The sequence below is a fragment of the Leopardus geoffroyi genome, chromosome E3 (genome assembly GCF_018350155.1).
Source record: "Leopardus geoffroyi isolate Oge1 chromosome E3, O.geoffroyi_Oge1_pat1.0, whole genome shotgun sequence".
Taxonomy (NCBI): Eukaryota; Metazoa; Chordata; class Mammalia; order Carnivora; family Felidae; genus Leopardus; species Leopardus geoffroyi.
The window spans coordinates 40709898-40733249 of NC_059340.1; the positions used below are offsets into that span (position 1 = coordinate 40709898).

The following is a 23352-nucleotide window of genomic DNA, read 5'->3' on the forward strand; positions in this document are numbered from 1 at the left end:
CTGCCAGACGGCTTCAGGGCCAGTCTGGGCGGTTTGCTGCCCCTGGGCCCTCGGTCTGGATGCTGCTCTGGGCCACGAGGGGGGTGATGTGGCCACAGGCAGGGCCTTGAAAGGGCCCCAGACCACGGGTTGACTTCGGAGTGTCCACCTTGTGCCCTCTGTGGGTGGGCTTGGGCGACCGGGCAGGGGAGCACCGTGCCGGGCTGGGAGGACCTGGCGTGGGAGAGTGTGGACGACCGGGCAGGGGGAGCACTGCGCCGGGCTGGGAGGACCTGGCATGCGATAGTGTGGACAACTGGGCAGGGGGAGCACCATGCCGGGCTGGGAGGACCTGGCATGCGATAGTGTGGACAACTGGGCAGGGGAGCACCGTGCCGGGCTGGGAGGACCTGGCGTGGGAGAGTGTGCATGTCGTGGTTTGCGTTGACGACATGAACCAGCCGCACGTTCGTCACGTGGGATTAAATAAAATGCACCATGGAAACGCTGCAGCCACCTCTGTTTGCTTTCTTACTGTGGCCGCGAGGATCCTGGAGCCCGCGCGCAGCCCGCGCCTGCGGCCCGCACCCTCTCCTGCTCCGGCCGCGTGCCTCTGCCTGTTCTATCTGTCCCGGACGACCCCTTCTCTGACCGGCTGGCCGGAGAATGCCCCCGCCTGTCCCTCCCACCCGGGGCCCGCTGGGGTCCCTGCTCCTGACCCACAGGCCAGCAGCCACTCCCTGCCCTGGCCCTGGCCGGCTGAATGGTGCCCTCTCGGGTCTTTCGGGAACAGGCAGTTGGGAAGGTCTTGCCGGGAGAGTTGAGGGCCCGGGTTCCACTGGCAGTTGGGCCGTGACGTGCGAAGGTTCTGGTGATGAAAAGACAGTTCCGGAAGAGCCCCTGCTGCTGTGTGGCTCTGGCTACCTTGCTGTTGGATCGGAAGGAGCGACGCGAGGGTGGGTGCCCCCCGAGGCCTTCCCTGCCTCCGTCCAGCCGCCCTGGTGCGAGGCCCGGGGCCTCGGCAGCGGCTGAGGCCACGGATGGTGGTTGCCGGTGAAGCCGTGTCGGGTGAGCCTGGTACCAACGGGGGCCGAGCCAGGAGGGCAGGAGTGTGGGCCACCCGGGACGGCACTAATTCCTTGACCCCTCAGGTCGCCTCGCTGCCCGAGGGCTCCCTTTGGAACTGGGCAGGCAGAGCACTGCCCCGTTTCTGCTGCCTAGTGCCGTGTGTCCTCAGGCTCCGGTCTCTCTGGGGCAGCGCGAGCCAAGCCCAGACGGGGCTGCGCTGGGTGACTCAGCTGGACGGGTGGAGGTGAGCGCAGTGGACACTGAGCTCAGCGGACAGGGATTTGAGTCCCTGTTATCCTGAGCTCCACCTGGGGGCCTTCGCCGGCCCAGAGGTCGCCTTCTCGCAGACCTGGCCGCTAGCCACCCCTTATCCGGGGCTTCGCCCCCCTCTCAGGCTGCGAGCACCATCACCCTGGGGGACCTGGGGCTCTCCCTGGAGGAGGAGCTGGCCAGCCCCGGGCTCTTGAGTCTGGAGGAGATCTCCGAGAGGTATGAGTCCAGCCACCTGGCGTCTGCCACGTCCGTCCCCGAGCAGGATCCCCCTAAGCCCCGGAAGCAGCTGGAGCAGTGGTGAGCCCGTGTGGAGCCGGGGAGGGAGAGCCACGCTGCCTACCGCCCCCACCCCCCGGCACACGCGGCCCGACTCAGCCTGCTCCTCACCCTGGCCAGGGTGGCCGACCTGCAGGCCGAGGTGGTGTCCCTGCGGGAACACAGGGACCGCTGTGAGCCGGCCATGCTGAGCCTGCTCCGGGAAATGCTCCGGCTCCGGGCCTGCGTGCAACTCCAGGACTCGGAGCTGAAGAAGCTTCAGCAGGACCTACGGCGGGTGGCCCGGGCCCCCGAGAAGGAGGCCCTCGAGGTCAGCTGCCCACCGTCCCCACCCACGGGCGGGGCTCCCCGGCCCCTGTGGGTGCCGGCCATGCTGTGAGGCTCAGCCTGCCCTTCCTCCTTCCAGTTCCCTAGCCCCCAGAACCAGACCCAGATGCAGGCCCTGGACAGGAGGTACTCCACACCGATGGCCTGGGCCCCAGCGGGGAGGTCAGGGGCTTTGGGAAAGCGGCGGCTGGGACGGGAACCTGGGGTCCCGGTCGCCTCGCTCTGGTAAGCAGCGTGTGTCCACGGCCCAGCCCGAGAAGTCTGGGTTTGCATGGGCCGTGGCACCTGCAGAGGAAAGGGCGGGAGACCCGTTGCCGGGGCCCCTGGGCCGGGACCTGAACCCCAAAGGCGGCCAGGAGGGCGGGCCAGGCAGGCCCCAGGCAGAAGTGGTTCTTGCGTGCCAGGCTGGTGGAGGTCCGGGAAGCCCTGACACAGGTCCGGAGGAAGCAGGCGCTCCAGGACTCTGAGCGGAAGGACACCGAGCAGGAGGCCAGCCTCAGGTGGGCTCCGCCTGCCTCCCTCGTCGGGGGCCGGCTCTGAACTTCCCACGTGTAGTCACGTGGGTAGGAGGCACCAAGGCAGGGAAGGCGTCCCCTGGCCCTTGGTGCCACGCTGCTGGTCGACAGGGTGGAGGGCTCGGACCCCCCCTGGACCCTCTGTGGGGAAAAGAGAGTTAGGTCCAGAATCCCTGCCGCTCTCTTTCCCATCAGTCACACTCATCCAAGCCGCTGTCACGTCCCCGCATGGGTACGCGGAAGTCAGCGGCTTATCCTTGTCTGTGTTTGCCCAGGTGGCCTGTAGGTCAGCCTGGGCCCCCCGGATGCAGGCCTGGCCTCGAGAGGGACTCTCAGTGTCCGGAGGCCCCGAAAAGTTCACGGTAGCCCCACAGCCAGGCCCTCTGGCCGGCCGGGCTGCCTTGACCCTCGCCGTTGCCCTAGGTTGGCCGAGCTGGCCGGGAGGCTGGAGCAGGAGGAACAGTCCCGGGAAGCGGCCTGCAGTGGACTGCAGAAGAGCCAGGAGGAGGCGAGCCAGAGGGCAGACCTTGAGGTGGCCAAGATGCAGGTACCAGGAGGGAGGCCGGGCCCGGGCAGCCAGGCGAGCCGCCACCAGGAGGGTCCGTCAGAAGAGACCACTGCACCTGTAGCCCGTGTCCTCCCCGCCCACGTGACTGGGCCCACGTGGTCCCCCCACGGTCCTGCCCCGTCTATAGGTGGCCACCAGCCACAGGTGGCTTCGTCCGTGGAAATGAGCTAACATTTTAGGTCCCTCGGTCACGTGAGCCACGTTCCAGATGCCCAGTAGCCGCACGTGGCCCAGGGCTGCCGATTTGGGAAGCGCTGAGACCGAGCTCATCCTTCTGCACAGATGACACCTCGGTGGCCCTGTCTTAGCCCCCGCCCCTCACCCCCCTCCTGTGACCAGCACCCAAATCAGGACATAGGACGTCGTAGCCCTGAAGCCCCTTCCTCGGCCATCTCCCGGCGTGGTCCCAGCCCTGGGCCGGTCAGATGCCCCTGCTGCGTGAGACCCTGGGAGGCAGGGCAGGGCACGGGAGGCACGTCTCCAGACCCAGCCTCTTCAGCTCTGCAAACAGAGACCAGGGCCTGCGCGGGCCAAGTGCTCCCAGCTGCTGCCCACATAGCTCGGCTGCCCAGCTTCGGTGGCCTCCCTTCCTCTGCCCTTCGGGAAGGTGGCGTCTTGGCTCCATCGAGACCCTGCCCACCGCTGCGACCAGGAGCTCCGGGAGGCACTCACTGGCCCTCGGATTCCTGACGTGCCAGGCGGGTTCCGAGCGCCCACGTCTTCCCCAAGCGCTCTCGGGTGCCCGGTCAGCAACCTGTGGCCTCTGCCTGGTTCTGCAAAGCCCACTCATTTACTGTTGTCCGTTTCTGCTTTTGCGCTGTAACCGCAGAGCGGACAGACTGAGGCACAGACCCTTGGGCTCTCACAGAGACCGTGTGCTGACCTGCTCCAGAGCGCCCCGTGTGCGGGGGCAAGGCTGGCGGGGCCCAGGGCACAGCTGCCTGCGGGGAGGAGGGGGCAGGAGCCCGGAGCTCAAGGGCGAAGTGCGTGTGTGGTCTATGCGCGCACGTCCCCGTGTGCGCACATGCGTGTGGATGTGTGCGAACGTGGAGCGCTCTCGTACTTACTCGGCTTCCCGCACGGAGGCTCCCGGCTCAGGATGCGATTCCCTGGGTGTGGCATCTGGTGGTCACCACGAGCCCCAGGTGTGTTCCGGACCCTGTAGACCCTTCACAGCCCTGGTGCCTGGCGCTCTGGGGGGAACACGTGGCCCCCGCCCGCCCCGCTGGCCTTCCTCAGGAGGGTGTGGTAGACCCAGCTCTTCGCGGCTCGGGGGCAGTGGGGGACACGGGACCCAGAGCCCCCTCTGTGATGGGCCCGGTTGGGCAAGAAAGCAAAGAAGTCCGAGATGGCAGGGGGGCCGGGGGCGGACGTGGCGAGGAGGGAGGTCCGACCCCGTGGCGGCCGCGCTGACCCCCCACAGGCCCAGGTGACCAAGCTCGGGGAGGAGATGAGCCTCCGCTTCCTCAAGAGAGAGGCCAAGCTGTGCGGCTTCCTGCAGAAGAGCTTCCTGGCCCTGGAGAAGGTGGGAGCCCGCGGGCCTGCGGCCGGGCCGGGCCCCCCACAGCCCCACTCACGGCAGGCGGGGGCGGGTCTCCCCACAGAGGATGAAGGTCTCGGAGAGCGCCCGGCTCAAGGCGGAGGGCGGCCTGCGGGAGGAGCTGGACAGCAGGTGGCGGGGGCTGCGGGAGCTGGCCGAGGAGCGCGTCCAGGCCCTGCAGGGGCAGCACGAGGTGCGCAGTAGGGGGGCAGGGGCTGCGGGTGGCCGGGCCGGGCCGGCCGGCGCCTGGGCTCAGGGCCACTTGCGCACAGCAGCAGGAAGCACGCCGCCTCCTGGAGCAGTGCCGGGGCCTGGACCGGGCCGTGGTCCAGCTGACCAAGTTCGTGCGGCAGAACCAGGTGTCCCTGAGCCGCATCCTCCTGGCCGAGCAGAAGGCCCGGTGGGTGTCCCGACCCCTTCCTCCCCCCGCCCCCGCTGATGGGGGCTCCCGTCCCCCCACGGAGGACTCAGCGTGCCCCACTGTACACAGCCCCCGTCCTGGTGGGCCCTGTGACCCTTCTCCGCTCCCCGGGTCTCCCGGATGGTTCCGGAGCCCGCCGCCAGGCCCCCGCCTGGACCCAGCGCCTCGGCGGGCAGGCAGCCTCGGCCGAGGGGCGGTCTGTCCACACGCACCGACCCCCAGGGACGTCAAGGGGCACCTGGAGGAGAGCCGGGCGGCGGAGCTGGCCACCTGCCTGCGGGAGGACCTGAAAGCCGTGCGGCTGGCCGGGGAGCTGGCCCAGCGGGAGGCGCACAGCGCGCTGGAGCTGGTGAGGGCCGCGGGGCCCGGGTCGGTCTCCCCGTGGGGCCCCCGCCTCCCCAGGGGCCTGCACTCAGCCCAGCGCCCCGCAGCAACGAGAGAAGAGCCAGGCCCTGGAGGTGTCGCTGGCCGAGCTGGAGACGCAGGTGAAGGACCTGAGTGACCACTTCCTGGCTCTGAGCTGGAGACTGGACCTGCAGGAGCAGACACTGAGCCTTCGGCTGAGCGAGGTGAGCGCGGAGCTGAGCGGAGCGCGGAGCAGGAGCAGGGGGGAGCGCGGAGCAGGAGCAGGAGCAGGGGGGAGCGTGGAGCAGGAGGAGGGGGGAGCGCGGAGCAGGAGCAGGAGCAGGGGGGCAGCACGGAGCAGGAGCAGGGGGGAGCTCGGAGCAGGAGGAGGGGGGAGCACGGAGCAGGAGGATGGGGGAGCACGGAGCAGGAGCAGGGGGGGAGCACGGAGCAGGAGGAGGGGGGAGCACGGAGCAGGAGGATGGGGGAGCACGGAGCAGGAGCAGGGGGGAGCGCGGAGCAGGAGCAGGGGGGAGCACGGAGCAGGGGGGAGCACGGAGCAGGAGGAGGGGGGAGCGCGGAGCAGGAGGAGGGGGGAGCACGGAGCAGGAGGAGGGGGGAGCACGGAGCAGGAGGAGGGGGGAGCGCGGAGCAGGAGGAGGGGAGAGCGCGGAGCAGGAGCAGGAGCAGGGGGGAGCACGGAGCAGGAGGAGGGGGGAGCGCGGAGCAGGAGGAGGGGGGAGCGCGGAGCAGGAGGAGGGGGGAGCGCGGAGCAGGAGCAGGAGCAGGGGGGAGCACGGAGCAGGAGGAGGGGGGAGCGCGGAGCAGGAGCAGGGGGGGAGCACGGAGCAGGAGGAGGGGGGAGCGCGGAGCAGGAGGAGGGGGGAGCGCGGAGTAGGAGCAGGGGGGGAGCACGGAGCAGGAGGAGGGGGGAGCACGGAGCAGGAGCAGGGGGGGAGCACGGAGCAGGAGCAGGGGGGAGCGCGGAGCAGGAGGAGGGGGGAGCACGGAGCAGGAGCAAGGGGGGAGCACGGAGCAGGAGGAGGGGGGAGCGCGGAGCAGGAGCAGGGGGGAGCACGGAGCAGGAGGAGGGGGGAGCGCGGAGCAGGAGCAGGGGGGAGCGCGGAGCAGGAGCAGGGGGGAGCACGGAGCAGGAGGAGGGGGGAGCGCGGAGCAGGCGGGAGCGCGGAGCAGGTGGAGGGGGGAGCACGGAGCAGGAGCAGGGGGGAGCGCGGAGCAGGAGCAGGGGGGAGCAGGGAGCAGGAGGAGGGGGGAGCGCGGAGCAGGAGGAGGGGGGAGCGCGGAGCAGGAGCAGGAGCAGGGGGGAGCACGGAGCAGGAGCAGGGGGGAGCTCGGAGCAGGAGGAGGGGGGGAGCGCGGAGCAGAAGCAGGGGGGAGCACGGAGCAGGAGGAGGGGGGAGCGCGGAGCAGGAGGAGGGGGGAGCGCGGAGCAGGAGCAGGGGGGAGCACGGAGCAGGAGGAGGGGGGAGCGCGGAGCAGGAGCAGGAGCAGGGGGGAGCACGGAGCAGGAGCAGGGGGGAGTGCGGAGCAGGAGCAGGGGGGAGCACGGAGCAGGAGGAGGGGGGAGCGCGGAGCAGGAGGAGGGGGGAGCACGGAGCAGGAGCAGGGGGGAGCGCGGAGCAGGAGCAGGGGGGAGCACAGAGCAGGAGGAGGGGGGAGCGCGGAGCAGGAGCAGGGGGGAGCGCGGAGCAGGAGGAGGGGGGAGCGCGGAGCAGGAGGAGGGGGGAGCACGGAGCAGGAGCAGGGGGGAGCACGGAGCAGGAGGAGGGGGGAGCGCGGACAGGAGGAGGGGGGGAGCGCGGAGCAGGAGCAGGGGGGAGCGCGGAGCAGGAGGAGGGGGGAGCGCGGAGCAGGAGCAGGGGGGAGCGCGGAGCAGGAGCAGGGGGGAGCACGGAGCAGGAGGAGGGGGGAGCGCGGAGCAGGGGGGAGCGCGGAGCAGGTGGAGGGGGGAGCACGGAGCAGGAGGAGGGGGGAGCGCGGAGCAGGAGCAGGGGGGAGCAGGGAGCAGGAGGAGGGGGGAGCGCGGAGCAGGAGGAGGGGGGAGCGCGGAGCAGGAGGAGGGGGGGAGCGCGGAGCAGGAGCAGGAGCAGGGGGGAGCGCGGAGCAGGAGCAGGGGGGAGCACGGAGCAGGAGGAGGGGGGAGCGCGGAGCAGGGGGGAGCGCGGAGCAGGTGGAGGGGGGAGCACGGAGCAGGAGCAGGGGGGAGCGCGGAGCAGGAGCAGGGGGGAGCAGGGAGCAGGAGGAGGGGGGAGCACGGAGCAGGAGCAGGGGGGAGCGCGGAGCAGGAGGAGGGGGGAGCGCGGAGCAGGTGGAGGGGGGAGCGCGGAGCAGGAGCAGGGGGGAGCGCGGAGCAGGAGGAGGGGGGAGCGCGGAGCAGGAGGAGGGGGGAGCGCGGAGCAGGAGCAGGGGGGAGCGCGGAGCAGGAGGAGGGGGGAGCGCGGACAGGAGGAGGGGGGAGCGCGGAGCAGGAGCAGGGGGGAGCACGGAGCAGGAGGAGGGGGGGAGCGCGGAGCAGGAGCAGGGGGGAGCGCGGAGCAGGAGCAGGGGGGAGCACGGAGCAGGAGGAGGGGGGAGCGCGGAGCAGGAGCAGGGGGGAGCGCGGAGCAGGAGCAGGGGGGGAGCGCGGAGCAGGAGGAGGGGGGAGCGCGGAGCAGGAGCAGGGGGGAGCGCGGAGCAGGAGCAGGGGGGAGCGCGGAGCAGGAGGAGGGGGGAGCGCGGAGCAGGAGCAGGGGGGGAGCGCGGAGCAGGAGGAGGGGGGAGCGCGGAGCAGGAGGAGGGGGGAGCGCGGAGCAGGAGGAAGGGGGAGCGCGGAGCAGGAGGAGGGGGGAGCACGGAGCGGGAGGAGGGGGGGAGCGCGGAGCAGGAGGAGGGGGGAGCATGGAGCGGAGCAGGAGGAGGGGGGAGCACGGAGCGGGAGGAGGGGGGAGCGCGGAGCAGGAGCAGGGGGGAGCATGGAGCGGAGCAGGAGGAGGGGGGAGCACGGAGCAGGAGCAGGGGGGAGCGCGGAGCAGGAGGAGGGGGGGAGCGCGGAGCAGGAGCAGGGGGGAGCGCGGAGCAGGAGCAGGGGGGAGCATGGAGCAGGAGGAGGGGGGAGCACAGAGCAGGAGGAAGGGGGAGCACGGAGCAGGAGGGGGGGGGAGCACGGAGCAGGAGCGGGGGGAGCACGGAGCAGGAGCGGGGGGAGCACGGAGCAGGAGCAGGGGGGAGCGCGGAGCAGGAGCAGAGGGGAGCGCGGAGCAGAGGGGGGTCACCTGCACCCCACACTCAGCCCCAGCCATCTCCAGTGCCTGAGCAAGCAGGCCTGACAGGCGGTCCCAAACCTCCCGCCCCTGCCCAGCTGCTGTCCACGAGGCCCGTGGTGGCCCCGACCACAAAGCGGATTCCAGAGGGGCCTGGCCCTTGGGTGTTTTCCTCTTTCTAGTAACAGTGTCGTTGACCTTTAATTCCCACGCCCTAGCGTCCACCCTTGGAAAGGGTGGGGATCGCGGCTGCTCACGTATTCAGGGTTGGACAACCACCACATAACTCGTAGATCCTTCCTGTCACCACAGAGGAAGCCCTGGTGTGGCTAGTGGTCACTCCCTACCCCGAGGCCCCTGGCGACCGCTGATCTGACGCCCGCCTCTGCGGATTTGCTTGTTCTGGACGTTTCCTATAAATGCTCCCATACAGTGTGTGACCAGCTTATCTTTTCTTCCGCTGATGGACACTGCACCGCCCCCTGGTCTGGCCACGGAAGGCGTTGCTGTGAATACACGTCCACCCTTCCACTTTGGGGCGGGGCCCCCCAAGCCTCCCAAGGCCACACGTCCACCCTTCTGCTATGGGGCGGGGCCCCCCCAGGCCTCCCGAGACCCCTCCCCTGCAGGTGTGGACAGGCTGCCCGTTGTGCCCTTGCTGACTGACTCCTGGTGGGCTCGGGGCCAAGCCAGGCCTCCTTCTTCCGGATATGGCTCTGCCCAGCCTGGGGGCCCTGCCCGGGGTCCCCGGGTCCCTGGAGAGTGGCTGTGTGCTGACTGGGTGGACGAGCTCAGAGTCGGCCCCCTCCGGAGCTCTCTGCTGCCTGGGTTCAACTCTGGCTCCAGTGGGCCCCGTCCATCCATCTGTCCCCCCTCCCTGTCCCCGCTGTGTCCTAGGCAAAGAGAGAGTGGGAAGGCTCAGAGCAGAAATCCCTGGAGGGCCTGGTCCGCTGTCAGAAGGAGGCTGAGGCGCACCTGAGGGAGGTGCGGGAGCGAGTGGACAGCCTGCCGCGGCAGGTGGGTGAGGGCTGGGCGCCCCGCCTCCCCCCACCCCCACCGTGCCGTGCCGCCCCGGCTGCCCGCCTACCTTGCCTCTGCTGCAGATAGAGGCCGTGTCCGACAAGTGCGTCCTCCACAAGAGCGACTCAGACCTCAAGATCTCGGCCGAGGGCAAGGCCAGGTGAGGCCCCAGCTCCTGGCCTCAGAACGGCCCTGCTGCGTCCACAAGTCTCCTACTCCCGCAGCCCCCCGCGCCTCCCCAGCTCTGCGCTTGGCCCCACCGGGTGCAGCCCACACACATCCTCCACTTGGCCTTCTGTCACCCCCTGGGGTCCCCCCAGTTCCCGCTGGAGGGGTGGCAAAGCTGGGCGCCCCCTCACGCCCTGCCCTCTTCCCTCTGCACGCCCTGGGCCTGGGACCCCCGCCCAGAGCCTCCTGTTCCTACAGGGAGTTCGAGGTCGGGGCTGTGCGGCAGGAGCTGGCCTCTCTGCTGTCCTCTGTTCAGCTGCTCAGGGAGGGCAACCCCGGGCGCAAGATTGCGGAGATCCAGGGCAAGCTGGTCACGGTACCCCTGAGCCCCTGTGCCCCTGTGCCCATCACACTCAGCAGAGGGGCCCCCAGAACCAGGACACCCTGAGCGGGGACACCTGTCCAGAGTCCCCAGACGCTGGGCTGGCAGCAATCACGGTGACAGGCGCCGGCTGAACCCTGGACTGAGTGACGCGCCCCAGATCCCACATGTCACAGGCCAGCTCCTGCCTGAGTGACGGGGGGACGGGGGTAGGGGCCAGCCTCAGGCCCGAGGGTTCGCCCCGCCCAACAGACGAGGGCCGTGTTTAGTTTCAGAACCAAATAATGAAACTGGAGAACAGCATCCAAGACAACAAGACCATCCAGAACCTCAAGTTTAATACAGAAACCAAGCTGGTGAGAGAGGTGGCCCCTCCGTGGACCCTGCCCCCCTCCCCCCTCCCCGGCACAACCTCTGGCTTTGTGGCCTTCCCCATGTCTGTCCGTCTGCGTGTCTGGCCCGAGCGGGGTTTCCCGGTAGATAAGACCCTGGTTTGTCCAGAGGGAGATAAATCCCGTCTGCTGTCGGGCCCCCTGTGGCCAGATTCCTGCGTTCCCGCGCCGGCCCCTCCTCACGGTGCCCTTGTCCGCAGCGCGCGGAGGAGTTGGCCAGCCTGCGTGAGAGCGTCGTGCGGCTGTGGAGTGAGGAGGGCCCGTGGGCGCTGACGCTGGGCAGCAGGAGGGTCCTCGGGTCCCCGGTGAGGCAGCGGTTTTTTATCAAGGACGCGGCCCCCGGAGAGGCGGTCCCCGTGAACTGCTGGGGCGTGTATCAGGCCGTGAGGTGGGCAGGGCAGCCGCCCTCTGGAGACCCCTCCAGGTCAGGGTGGTGCCGGGGAGGCCCCGAGGTCAGCAGGCGTGAGCCGCGTCTCCCGGCAGGTGGCTGCAGTGGAAGGCGGTCCTCATGAGCCGGGTGGCGCAGCGGAGGGCGAGCGCGGTCTCGGAGAGGTCCCTCTGCCAGGAGCCCGCCCGCCCGCTCACGTCCGCGTCCCTTTCCCGGAAATAAACGTGCCAGCTCCTGTTGCTGTCGGAGTCCAGAGTCCCCTCCCCCAGGAGCGCGAGCCCAGTGAGCCCTCCGCCCAGGGCTTTCCTGGGCCTTCCTGCCGACGGCCGTGGCGTCCCGGGGCCCCAGCCACTCACTGCAGGCCTCCTTGAGGGCCAGCTGGCCCGGGTCTGGGGTCCCCCGGGTCACGCCCGTGCGGTGGCCAGCACAGGAAGCAGCTCCCCCTGCCCCGATCTGGGGAGCGAATGTCGCGTTTGCTCCCACGCTCGGGGAGCGCCCTTTCTTCCCGCCTCCAAGGAGGCCCTCGCTCTTCCCACGTGGCTGGCCCTGCCACCTGCCTCGGGGCCTCAAGGAGGGGCAGCCCCAGGACCGGGCGGGTGGGCAGGTGGTGGGAACAGCTGCCCTTTGCTGCCCACCTGGGGCCTCAGGGATGTCTGGGTGGCGAACGGCCTCGCCCAGAGCCAGGCACAGTGTGTAGACCCCCTGAGCACACGACCTCTGAGGGGCTGCGGCTCCTGCCCGGGGGGGGGGGGGGGGGGGGGGGGGGGCCTCTGCTGGGGGCCGACTCCCTGGGCCTGCCAAGTCCCGACCTGAGCCGGCTCGTTCTGCTGGCTGCCGCCATGGTTGGGGGGCCCCAGGGGCTCCTCCGAGAGAGCAGTGACCGTCCAGACGCCTGCTGCTCCGGCCCGCCCCCCACCCCCGACCCCGGCCCACTCGCTAGGCCTCGGCCAGCTGCACCCCATCCAGGGTCTGGGGGCCTCCGCCGGGCAGTTCGGGGCCGGTCTCCGCAGACCAGCTGGCCAGCAGGTCGCTGAAGTCGGGCGTGCCGGGGCGGAGCAGGCCCAGGGGGCCGGGCGCCGGCTCCTCCCAGAAGGAGACCGGCAGCTTCCTCTGGGTCATGGGGACGATGTGGCCATACTTGTGCTCCAGCCGTAGCCGGCGGCCGGCCGGGGCCCCGGGCCCTGAGTACTGCCGCAGCCCGTAGTCAAAGAGCTCGGCCAGGGGCCCCAGCCCGCGTGCCTGCGCCTCGGGACCCCTCGGGGAGAGGACGCCGGGCTCCATAGCCTCCTCACCACCGGGGGGCCCACCCGGAGCCCGGTTCGCCAGGTCAGCACAGCGGAGGCCCTGGGCTGAGCTGTCGTCTGCACGGATGTCACTGGTGTCCGGGTCCTGCCCCTGTCCTTGCCGCCAAAGTACCGCTGGATGTCGCCGCTGATGAGCTCGGAGAAGCGCAGCAGCTGCAGGGGGTTCTCGGGGCTGCTGGGACCCCGGGGGGCTGCTTCTGGGGCCCAGCCTGAGGCCTGGGGGGCTGGGCTGCGGCCCTCTGGCCCCGCCCCCTCCAGCTCCTCCTCCCCCTCCTCCCCCTCCCCCTCCTCCTCCTCCTCCTCCTCCTCAGAAGTCTCTTGGGGCTCCGGGTCTGAGGGCAGGAAGGGCCCGTGGGTGGGCAGGGGCAGCCGGAAGTCGCAAAGAGGCCGGATCACGCCTGCGGCCATCTCCTCAAGGCCTGAGCTTCTGGGGCCTCTGGGGCAGCAGGGGCAGCTGGGGAGGGAAGCGGAGAGAGCACAGGTCGACCGACCGTCAGGTCCCCAGGCCTTGCAGCCACACTGGTGCTTACAGAGGGTGTCATGCTCAGAAGCTGGTGAGGTTCGCAGACAGCCTGGGACCGTGGGCATTGTGAGCGGTGGGCATCGCAGGGGTGGGGAACAGGAAGCTAAGGGGTGTAGAGGTGGCTCTGCTGGGACCGTGGAGATGGGGCAGGTGGCAGGCGAGGGGAGTGCCAGCCCAGGGGAGCAGAGCCCTGGTCCCAGCATGGAATTGCCCTGGCTCTTGATGGGACAGGCCCGCCGAGGTGGCATCTACCCAGGTGCTGGCAGGGGGGGCCCCCAAGATGCCCACACTGAGCCCGGGAACTGGGCCTGACGGCCTCGGCCAGCCTGCTGGGTCCAGGGCCCAGAGCCCTTATGGCTTCGGGGGGCCTCGGGGGCTTAGGGGAGGCTCAGAGCTGGACGCTGTTTCTCCCATGCTGTCTGATGGGTCCCAAGCTTTCATCTGTCTGCTCCCTGGCCGGGCACCTGGGGTTTGGCAGGGTCAGCAGGTCAGCAGGAGGCAGGGAAGGTGTGGGGTGGGAGTTTGAGGAGGTGGGGGGGGGGCAGGTGCTGGCCCTCCCTGGCCTGATGCCAAAGGGGGTTGACTCTGAGCTTTGGAGCGGTCACCCCCCCCCCCCCGGGGGGTGGTGCCCTCGCAGCGGGCAGGCAGGTGGTGAGCCCTTTTGCCTCCTGGCAAAGCACAGAAAGGGAGGGTGACGTGGGGAGAGGGAGAAGGGGGTCCCCGGGTGGTCAGAACCCTCACCCCAGGGAGGCTGGGTGTCACTCAGGGTCAGGCCTGCCTGGGGAGGGCAGGGGCCATGCTGTGCTGTGGCCCCAGCTTGGGCTCCTTGGGCTCCTCCTCCTTCAGCCGCACCCCTGTGCCTCAGCGCCGCCCTCCCCCCCCCCCCCAACACGACCTCCATGGCCCCTGATGGGTGGTCCCCACAGCCCACTTGGCGGGAAGGGCCCGCAGCCTTCCCGGGGAGGGGGGGTAGGCCTCATCCCACCCGCCACCGGTGGGGCTCCTACCTGGAGGCCGGCAGCTCCCGCGGGGCGGGCCCGCCTCCACCTGGGCTCCAGCATTTATAGCTGCGCTCCGAGGCCGGCCGGGCTGGCAAATATTTGGCGACTGCATTGTCATCGCAGACTGGGCAAATAGAGCCCGTTTGCTTTAGCGCCCGGCAACCAGGGCCCCGCGGGGGGAGCCTCAACCTGCCGGGGGACCGTGGAGTGTTTGCCGCAGGCCCAGCTGGCTCACACCCGGGGCCGAGGGCCCTTATCTCCGCCACCGACTGGGACCCGGACCAAGCTTTGTCAAATAGGCGGAAAATTAAATTTCATGCTATTTTGACTTCTGGAGTAGCCCTTCTCCAGCGCACATCCTGCCCGGGCAGTTCTCTGGGTAAACGGTGCTGCAGGCCGGCAGAGAAAGCTGCGGGACCACCAGCCCCCGTGGTGGCCTCATGCGGGGGCCCCTGGAACCCCCACTCAGCCCCCTCTAACCGCCAGGCCTTGCTGGCCCTGTGAACAGTCTCAACCCTCCCCCAGCAGGACCCCGGGGGGCCCCACATCGCGGCCCCTTCCCCCGGCTCCTATGTCCCACAGCTGCAGGCGTGTCCCTGCCCCACCCCCCACCACAGGGCTTCACCCCCAGGGTCCAAGCTGAGATGACCACTCTTTCCCTGGTGCCAAGCTTTTTTCTGGGGGGCTTGGCGCCCACCCCACCGCACCCCCACCATGGAGCGTGCTCCTCCCCTCGGGTTACACCATCAGCAGGCCCCCAGGGGGACTGCGTGTGGTGCTCCCCGAGTGTCTGGGGGCCCCCCGTAGTCAGTCACCCAAACTGCGGGTGTTGTCCAGGTGGGAACCCGTGCCACGCTTCTCCCCCACCGTCTGCTGCGGCGCTCCTTGGCGGTGACTGAGTCCCGGCAGCCTCTGCCGCCATCCACACGGGGCCACGTCCCATTTCCTTCTCTCTTAGGAGGACGCCCATCGTTGGACTCGGGGGGCCGCTGGGCTGCAGTCTGACCTCATATTCGTAACATCTGCAAAGACCCTATTTCCACGTAAGGTTCCATTCCGAGGTTCCGGTGGACCAGAGGCGGCTTCTGCCGGGTGCTTTGCTCCCCTGGAGCACCCCCCACACTGCCTGCTGGGAGGACTCCGGGGTCCCGTCCGCCACGGCTCAAAGCCACCACTGCTTGTGGGCCAGCCAGGTTCTGAGCACAGGACAGCGGCCCCCTCCCACCCCGGCAGACACCTGGCCCCTAATGTCCCTTCCAGCTCCCTGGGAGGGTCACGATGCCCTCCCGTCCTCCCGGGCCCTTGGCCTCCGCTCCAGGCTCTGTTCCCTTCAGGCAGGGGACAGCCCCCGTCCCAGCCAGTGTCACCCCGTTACGCACGGGGTGTGGGCACAGACCCAGGCCTTTCCTGCAAGTGGGGGCCGTGGGTGATTGCTGCCGGTCATTTCTCAAGCACCTGGAGGGCCCAGTGCAGGAGCCCCTGGTCAGAACCCCCAGCTCTGGGGGACTCAGGGAAATGAAGCCATCCCCCCAGGCCAGGCCGGTGACTTGGCAGGGGCAGACCTACGGAGCTGCCAGCATCCCGCAAGCAGGTGGTTCACCGGAGGCAGGGCCCCTACGCGTGCCAGGGGAAGGCTGCAGGCCTGTGTTCACTGACCGGGGTGAAGCCAGGCCCCGGGGGGTCTGTGTCGTGAGTCCAGTCTCCGTTTGGACCTCAGTCTGCTGTGGGGTGGCCCAGCACAGTCCAGCAACAGCCCTCTGGGACAGCCCAGGACCCCAGGGAGGGGCTCACCAGGTGTCCAGACTGGAGCCGCAGTGTCCCCTGCAGCTCATCAGGAAGGACTGGGGCCCGGGAAGGGGGTCAGCTGGTGCCGGCGCCCACCGCACTCAGTTGACCAAGGCGGGCCGCGGGGACCCGAGGGGAGTGCCGTCTGGGTGGAGCCTCCAGTCCTCATGGGCGCCCTGCCCCAGGCTCTGAGCAAGGTGAGGCGTGGCCCTGCCCTCGAGGAAGTCCCAGCCCTTGTGACCAGAGAATTGGCCTCCTTCGTGAAGCCGATTGCTTGGCACCGATGGGACCACAGCTCGCTCGGCCTGTCCATGGGAAGCGCAGGGGATCCAGCAGAGAGGACAGCCTGGAAAGGCCCAGGCCACAGGGAGCTGGCACCCCCATGGTTGGCTGGCCCCACGGACAGCCCCGTCATCATCTCCGGGTACTGTGGGCCTGTCACTCCACACGGCAAAGGGACCGTGCAGACGCGATTATGGATGATCCTGTGGGTCCAGGGCGGGGGCCCTGCAAGAGAGGAAGCTCAGGGCTGGAAGGGGAGACGTGACCACAGAAGCAGGGTCACTGCCGGCTTTGAGGTGGAACACAGGGGCCTCGAATGGCCGCCTGGGCCCTCAGCCATGCCCTCTGTGGCCGGAACAAATCTCAGTGTGCGGACGGGCCCATGATGGTCACACCCCCCCCCCCCCCCCCCCCCCCCCCCGCCCAGAGCCCACTCCTTCCTGATGGCCCTGTTTCCCTCCACCCCACAGGCCTACTTCTGCATCCTGGCCTCTGGCACAGGCCCCTGGTCAGTGGAGCTGGGGCTTTGACGGAGGCTTCGGGTCCTGCAGGGGGCCTGGCGAGGGGATGTCCATTAATGGCAGCCGTGGAAGACAGTCCACAATCAGCCAGCCCTGTCTTTCTCTGCTGGCATTATCTCAATGCTCTATTTCTGCCTGACCCGAGACCATGGAGGACCCCTAGCGTAAGAGGGAGAATTTTAGAGCAGGGGAGACAGCGGAGCAGTTAAAGGTTTGGGACGACCTGGGTAGCACAGCACGGGGCGGGCCTCTGGGCCGGAGGCTGGAGTGCAGGGAGGGCGCCGCTGCGCTAGTCCCAGCAATCAATGCTAGGGCCCCACAAAGCACAGCCTGAGGGGGCGAAGGTGTGGGACAGGCGTCCGTGAATTATCCACACCCTTGCTGCTCCCGAGTCTGAGCCACGTTCAAGATGAACCCAGGAGTCCGCGAGTGGAGGCTGAACTCCTGCTTTTGTTACCGGCAAGGCTGGGTTGGGGCGCGACAGTCTGGGGGGACCCTGGCCTGGGTCAGTGGACACACTTTCCCAGAATCACTGCCCACACATGTCTACCCTGGTGTTGGGTGGCCAGGGCCAGGCCGAGTGGCGTGGGGGGTCGCAAGCCCCCGGCTGCCCACTGGGACCCCTGGAGTGGGGCCGGGGACTGATGCACTCAGGCTGCCGGGCTTGGACCCCAGCACGTGTCCCGGCACCTGCTCCCCGCCGGCCCCGCTGTGGGCAGCGTCAGGCCTTACGGACCTCTGTGCCCCCGCTGCCCCCGTGGTCAGGCCTCGGTCCCCGGGGGAAAGGCCCCGCTCTTCCTAAGGCGTGGGTCTGCCTGCCCCCACGCGCCTCATATAGATCGTCCTGGCGAAAATCAATAACCCCAATATGTCAGCTCGCAGGCGGCCTCCGGTGAACCAGTCTTGTCCTCAGGCCCACGAGGGCTGGGCCTCCCCGCCCATTAGCGGGACATTAGGCCCCAGAGAGGTTTCTCTGTGTGCTTTGAGATAATGAAGGCCCAGGTGTTGGTTTACGCTCTGACGGGGGAGGGGGGGCTCGAACCCGAGCAGGCAGCGCCGGCACCCGGCCTGGCATGTCGGGGTCGTGGAGGAGAGGGCTCCAGACACACCGGGGCCCCCCAGACCCATCCGGTTGTGGCTCCACCGCGTCGGAGGGTCAAGGAGATCGCAGCATCTGCGGCCGTCGCTGCCCTCCAGCCACAGGCCACCGGGGCACACGGGTCGTTGAACAAGGCGGGCGTAAGCGGGAGTCAGGCCCACCGCGGGACGTGGTGTCTCGGTAGGAGTGCGTTGGCAGGGGCTGTGTGGGCCGAGGGGCTCTGCTCTGGGTCCGGAAGCAGGGTGACAGTGACCGTGCTGTCTCCCGGGGGCCGCCCCACAGAGCGCCACAAATGGGGTGGCCCAAGACACAGAAACCCCTCCTCTCGCAGTCTGGAGGCCAGAGTCTTAAGGGAAGGTGTCGGCAGGGCCGGCCCCTCGGACGGGCCCCGGGGAGAGTCAGTCCCCGGCCTCTCTCTCAGCTTCTGGTGTTGCTGGCGACCCTCGGTGCTCGTTGGCTTGGGGCCGCGTCGCTCCAGTCTCTGCCTGCCTCTTTGCATGGCCTCCCTCGTGTTTCTCTGTGTCTTTTCTCCTTTCCTCAGGGGGACACCGGTCCTTGGATGTAGGCCCCCCCCCCAATCCAGGATGCTGTCGTCTTAACTACATCTGCAAAGACCCCATTTCCAAATAAAGTCCTTGCTGGAGATCCAGGTAAATGTGAATTTGGGGGGACGTGGTTCAGCTCAGGAGGGCAACCTAATACATCTTCCCCAGAAGGAGGCAGCTGAGGCCCAGCCACAGCTGGAAAAGGACAGGGTCCGACCCACCTGCCGGGACAGGGGGACATGTTTGAGTGTCCAGATGTGATTGCGGAAGGGTCCTGTTTTGTCGTGAGCCATCGTGGTTCTGGAGTGACCAGAGTCAGTGTTATCCCCTGAAATTGCTTATGTCCACCAGGAGACCCGCCCTGTGAGCACAAGGCCAGCTCCCCGAGATCAGGGGCTTCTGTCCTCTTAAGACTTGGGGCGCCCGGGTGGCTCCGTCGGTTAAGCATTTGACTTCAGCTCCTGACCTGTGAGTTCCAACCCCGTGTCGGGCTCTGTGCTGACAGCTCGGAGCCCGGAGCCTGTTGCGGATTCTGTGTCTCCCTCTCTCTCTGCCCCGCCCCCACTCACGCTCTTGCCCTCTCAAAAATAAACATTAAAACAAAGAAAGCCTCTACAGGAACTACGTCTTTTGCATAGTGCTTTCACCTACAATGGACACCGAGTGGCAGGAGGAAGAGGAGAAAGAGGGGTCGTCTGGACACTCTGATTTGCTCATTCTTCATTGTGAGCAGGCACTCCCCCCCGCCCCAGACCCCAGCCTCGAATGCCCCTCAGAACCCAGTGGCAGTAAGGGTGACCCCACTGCCTCAGGGCCACAGGATGGAAGGGTGTTTCCAGGCCACCCCCTTATCAATCGTAGTTGTCCCAAGACCAGCCACAGACTCCCCAGGCACGGGACCGGTCCTCACAGCGGCCCGAGAAGGGCACGTGACACCCGTTGTACAAGTGAGGCTCGAGCGCTCAGGTCACCTGTCCCAGCTGTCTTGTTTTGTCACCCCTCCAGGGCAGTCACCGAGACTGAGATGGGATTCGTGGCCCCTTGGAGGCTGCCTTGACCCGGAGTGACCCCCCAGGCCCTACCCCCTCTCTCAGCTCTGCGCTCACTCTGCTGTCCCAGGCTAGCTTGTGCACAGTGCCCTTGGCGTCCCCAACAGGTGGCTGCATCAGCCTCAGTCAGCAGCTCCACCCCTAACCTCAGAGCTCCTTGATCTCCGCCTCCGCCAGGAAGACCTCCAGGCGGCACACGAGGGTGAATCTGGCCCATCCTGTGGACCACAGCAGACTCCTGGGGGTCCCTGGGGGTGAGTTAGTTTGGCAGCGATTTGGGGTGGGGTCCTGTGGTTGGCCAGAGGAAAAGCTCTCTAAAGTCATGATCTAGAAGGGAAGCCACTTTAGATTTCTTTTATTTATTTATTTATTAAGAAAAAAATTTTCTTGAGAGAAAGGCAGAGACAGAGGAAGAGACAGAATCCCAAGCAGGCTCCACACTGTCAGCACAGAGCCCGATGCTGGGCTCGAACTCCCGAACCATGAGATCATGACCTGAGCCTAAATCAAGGATCAGATGCTCAACCGACTGAGCCCCCCCAGGCACCCCCATGCTAGATTTCTAAATCGGCATGACCGTATATGCACTTTGCTTAGACCAAAAGCCTCATTTACAGTCCCCCATGCGTGCATCATACACCCATCTTGTGAACGGCGGCCTAAAGGAAAACATCTTGTCCTTGAGATACCATCAACGCCGCTTAATGATAAAATTCATGTTGCTGCCTATATGCTGATCTATAATCTTCTGAGCTTTCACAAGATGTAAAAAAAAAAAAAAAAAAAAGTCTAAAAACAATTCATTCTCCAGAACACTCTCTTCCCCGTGAAGATCGCATTTCCTGGGCAGCTGTCCTAACTTGGGTTGGAATAAAACTCTCTGTTTTCTATTTATACTAGAGTGTTCTCTCTGGTGAATTCGCATGGGCAGGGTGGAACAGGTGGGGTGGGGCCCAGCGAGGAGGACCCGGGCACACAGGTGCCTCTGTTGACACAGGCACCTCTCAACAGTCTAGCCTGGGCCCTGAGCTGCCGCGGGGCATCCGAGCTGGGCTTCCCCCGGTGGGGAGGACTCCCAGATGTTGTTGAGCTGGGAACACCTCCAGCCTGCCACTCTCGCCCTAATGTCTGGAGAGTGCCTGGTGGGGCGGGGAGCGGGGGCACTGGTCCCGGAGTCTGGTGTTTCTCCAGGAAGCAGGTGCAGGAGAGGGACGCTCCAGAGGGGAAGAAGCTGAATGAGGCAGGTAGCACATCACAGCTCACAAGGTGGCCTCACGATCTGATACTGTCACCAAGACACACCCCCCCCCCCCCCCCACGTCCCCACAAAATGACGCCTGGACACTCCATGTAGCCTTCTCACAACACCAAGGCCAGTCTGCCTGGAGGACAAAAGCTACCGTGGCTTCGCTATGAAGCCAGGTGGGGGAACGGCGTGGGGCAGGGAGCCCCGGGACAGCCCGAAGGACAGGAAGGTGCCGCGGGAGCCAGCGGCCCTGGCCCGGAGCGCGGAGACCGGCCGCGCGGTGAGCGCCGGGGTCGTGCCCTGCGGCTGAGGGACCATCGCCAGGAGGCCGAGAGCGACGATCTCGCTCCAGCCCTGCCGATTCCCAGGCACCGGACAGCTCTTTCCTCTTCTGGCTGGGGGAGAACTACATTGCCCGGCATGCCCATGCGGCCTGGCTTGCGTAAGCCGGCTGCGACGGAAAAGGCCGCCGGAGAAGGCGGGTCACTTCCGTTGCGCGAGCGGGCCCACGTTCTGTAGTCGTGAGCGGAGGCTCCAACGGCTACCGGTTTCCGGTTTCGCGCTCCGGAAGTGACGCAAACGGGCCGCGCCGCCCCGCCGAGCGCAGAGTCAGGGTCGCCATGAGCCGTGTCTGGCGTGCGCCGGCCACCGGGTGAGCTGCGCGCGGCCTCGGAGGGGCCGAGGGCGGGCGCGGCGGGCGGGCGCGCTCACGGCTGTCTCTTTTCCAGGGCTGTCCGGGCGCTGAGGTTCGTGCGCGGGGCTTCCCGACACCTGCACCCGCCGCCGGGTGTCCGGGCTCAGGGCCAGCCCGCGGCCGAGGCTGAGGAAGAGGACGACCCTAACCGTCCCATTCAGTTTTCCTCCAGCAAAGCCAGCCCGTCCCGCTGGAAAGTGCAGCACTCCCTGGGAGGGGAGCAGCAACGGCCCTGGTGGAGGGTGCTGCCCTTCAGCCTCTCGCTCATGGCTCTGGTGGCCTGGTGCTTCTTCAGGCAGGAGACCAGCACGGACCGGTGGTTGAAACAGGTGTTGGGAGAAGAGGAGCCGGAGCCCGGCGATCGTTCTCAGGAGCCTGGAGCTCCGACCGTCCACCAGGCGAGAGCGTAGCGGGGTGCCGGCGGGGGCTAGCAGCAAGGAGACAGGCAGCCGCCCTTGGGCTTTTGACATCGCGTTTGACCGTTTCTGCCTTGGTTATGCGCGTCCCCAGAGTGAAGGACTTGGCACAGCTGGCCACACCGACCCGCGTGAGGGCAGAGTGTCCACAGAACGGAACCGGCTCTTCGCCTGCTACTTGCTGCCCAACGGATACGCCCCGAGACGTTTCTCTTTCCGACCCGTGGAAAGGGTTTTGGTTGCACTATGTACCGTTGGATTTGGGATGTGTCTTTCTCCAAGGCGATCATGTTTCCAAAGCAATTCTGGGGACGCTGGCAATCCAGCGTAACCCAGTCTGCAGGTCGTTTGCTTTCCGAGACAGAGTAACTGGGAGAAGAGTGAAACTTTTTGTTTTTTAACGTACCGTGCTGTGTAGAAATAGATGTTAGTTTGACAGACTGACAATAAATTTTAATTTGGTGATGTGGAATTAAGCCAACCCCCTCCCTTTTTTGCATCTCATTAAAAAAAAAAAAAAAAAAGGCAGGGGGGCGGGTGCCTTTTAGTCCTCTCCAGTTCCTTTGTTTTTCTGTTTTTCCAGAATAGGAAGTGAGGAAAGAAACCTAAATGTAAATTGTGGGATTTACAAAAGATACCGGAAATAATGAACTTTCTTGACTTTACAAAGTCTTATTTTTAGCAAGGCAGCAACTTTTGGAGTAGAATAAAACTGGGCAGCATTTTTCGTTTTTTTAAACGTTTTATTTTTGAGAAAAAGCCCGTGTTTGTGCTGAGGGGAGGGCAGAGGGGGGTGGTGGGGACAGAGGATCCCTAACGGGCTCAGTGCTGACAGCGGAGAGCTCTGATGGGGGGCTGGAGCTCAGGAACCATAAGATCATGACCTGAGCTGAAGTCGGAGGCTTAACCGACTGAGCCCCCCAGGCGCCCTGCTAGGTATTTCTTTTGACAAATTACAGGCAGGATTTTTGGGTATCGAAATGATCTGCTTTTCAAACACTACTTACTAAGAAACTGCTTAATTTTGAATTAAATATGAGGGAAACAAGAGGAAGAGTTTATTCACTACGTTTCTAGTGGAAGGTTTTATTTTGGCATGTCTGTGGTGCTGAAGTTAACTAGAGGTCTCTTCGATCCGGGCGTTTGCAGACTGGTGGCTGCATGGCAGTGCACCGGCTTCCCGAAGGCTCTCTGCTGCAGGAGTTTCAATGTCGGGCCCGCCCCGGGGAAATTCCGCTTGTGTGGCAGGTGGGATTGATAGAAGGATGTTTATAGATTTATATGTTAATTATTTTTATTTTTTTTAAGTAAGCTCGGTACCCAGTGGGCTGGAACTTGTGACCCGGAGATCAAGAATCCCATGCTTTACTGACCGAGCTCACCAGGAGCCCCCAAGTATGTTCGTTTTTTGGAGGTAGATCAAGGTTTGGGAAGATTGTTATCTGGGAGGGAACAAAGAACGAAGCCGTCCTTTCTCCATCCTGGCACGGTTGTTACGTTTAATTGTGAGCTACCCAGTCATTCAAACCAGAACCCTTAACTGTTCCCTTCCCAGCTTTTGTAGAAAATAAAAAAACCTAATGAAAAGAATTTGTGTTGTAATTGAAAGTTACTCTCATATGGCAAAAGCAATGTGATCTATCAGGAAAAGTTAGACGCTGTCATAAGCAAAAGGAAGAGAAATCAGAAACACTTAACGATGCCACTGTGGGACAACCACTGTGAAAACGACGTATCTGTCCATAGAAATTCACACCTTTTCAAAACACGATGGTGGGTATAACCGTTTTTTGTGTTTTTTTTTTAATGTTTATTTATTTTTGAGACAGACAGAGCATGAATGGGGGAGGGTCAGAGAGAGGGAGACACAGAATCTGAAACGGGCTCCAGGCTCTGAGCTGTCAGCACAGAGCCTGACGCGGGGCTCGAACTCACGGACAGCGAGATCATGACCTGAGCTGAAGT

At 66.1% G+C, this 23352-nt stretch overlaps 3 protein-coding genes across 3 annotated transcripts; 2 read left to right on the plus strand and 1 right to left on the minus strand.

The window, feature by feature from the left end:
• Positions 1-645: 645 nt before the first annotated feature.
• CCDC154 (coiled-coil domain containing 154) lies at positions 646-11161 on the plus strand. Its single transcript, XM_045460737.1, has 18 exons — positions 646-745; positions 973-1047; positions 1350-1617; positions 1717-1906; positions 2003-2049; positions 2328-2423; positions 2862-2985; positions 4430-4531; positions 4611-4739; positions 4822-4946; positions 5190-5316; positions 5399-5536; positions 9470-9589; positions 9676-9752; positions 10019-10136; positions 10412-10498; positions 10735-10922; positions 11018-11161. Exons 1-18 carry the CDS (start codon positions 646-648, stop codon positions 11142-11144), a joined length of 2238 nt encoding a protein of 745 aa, XP_045316693.1. The 3' UTR covers positions 11145-11161.
• PERCC1 (proline and glutamate rich with coiled coil 1) lies at positions 11149-13981 on the minus strand. Its single transcript, XM_045462061.1, is given in 3 exon segments — positions 11149-12319; positions 12322-12680; positions 13757-13981. Coding segments are annotated over 2 exon segments (774 nt in total). The 5' UTR covers positions 12635-12680; positions 13757-13981; the 3' UTR covers positions 11149-11858.
• Positions 13982-20796: 6815 nt separating this feature from the next.
• On the plus strand, positions 20797-22977 carry CE3H16orf91 (chromosome E3 C16orf91 homolog). The gene is made up of 2 exons (XM_045460403.1): positions 20797-20929; positions 21006-22977. The coding sequence occupies exons 1-2, from the start codon at positions 20898-20900 to the stop codon at positions 21379-21381; spliced, it is 408 nt and encodes a 135-aa protein (XP_045316359.1). The 5' UTR covers positions 20797-20897; the 3' UTR covers positions 21382-22977.
• The last annotated feature ends 375 nt before the right edge of the window (positions 22978-23352 follow it).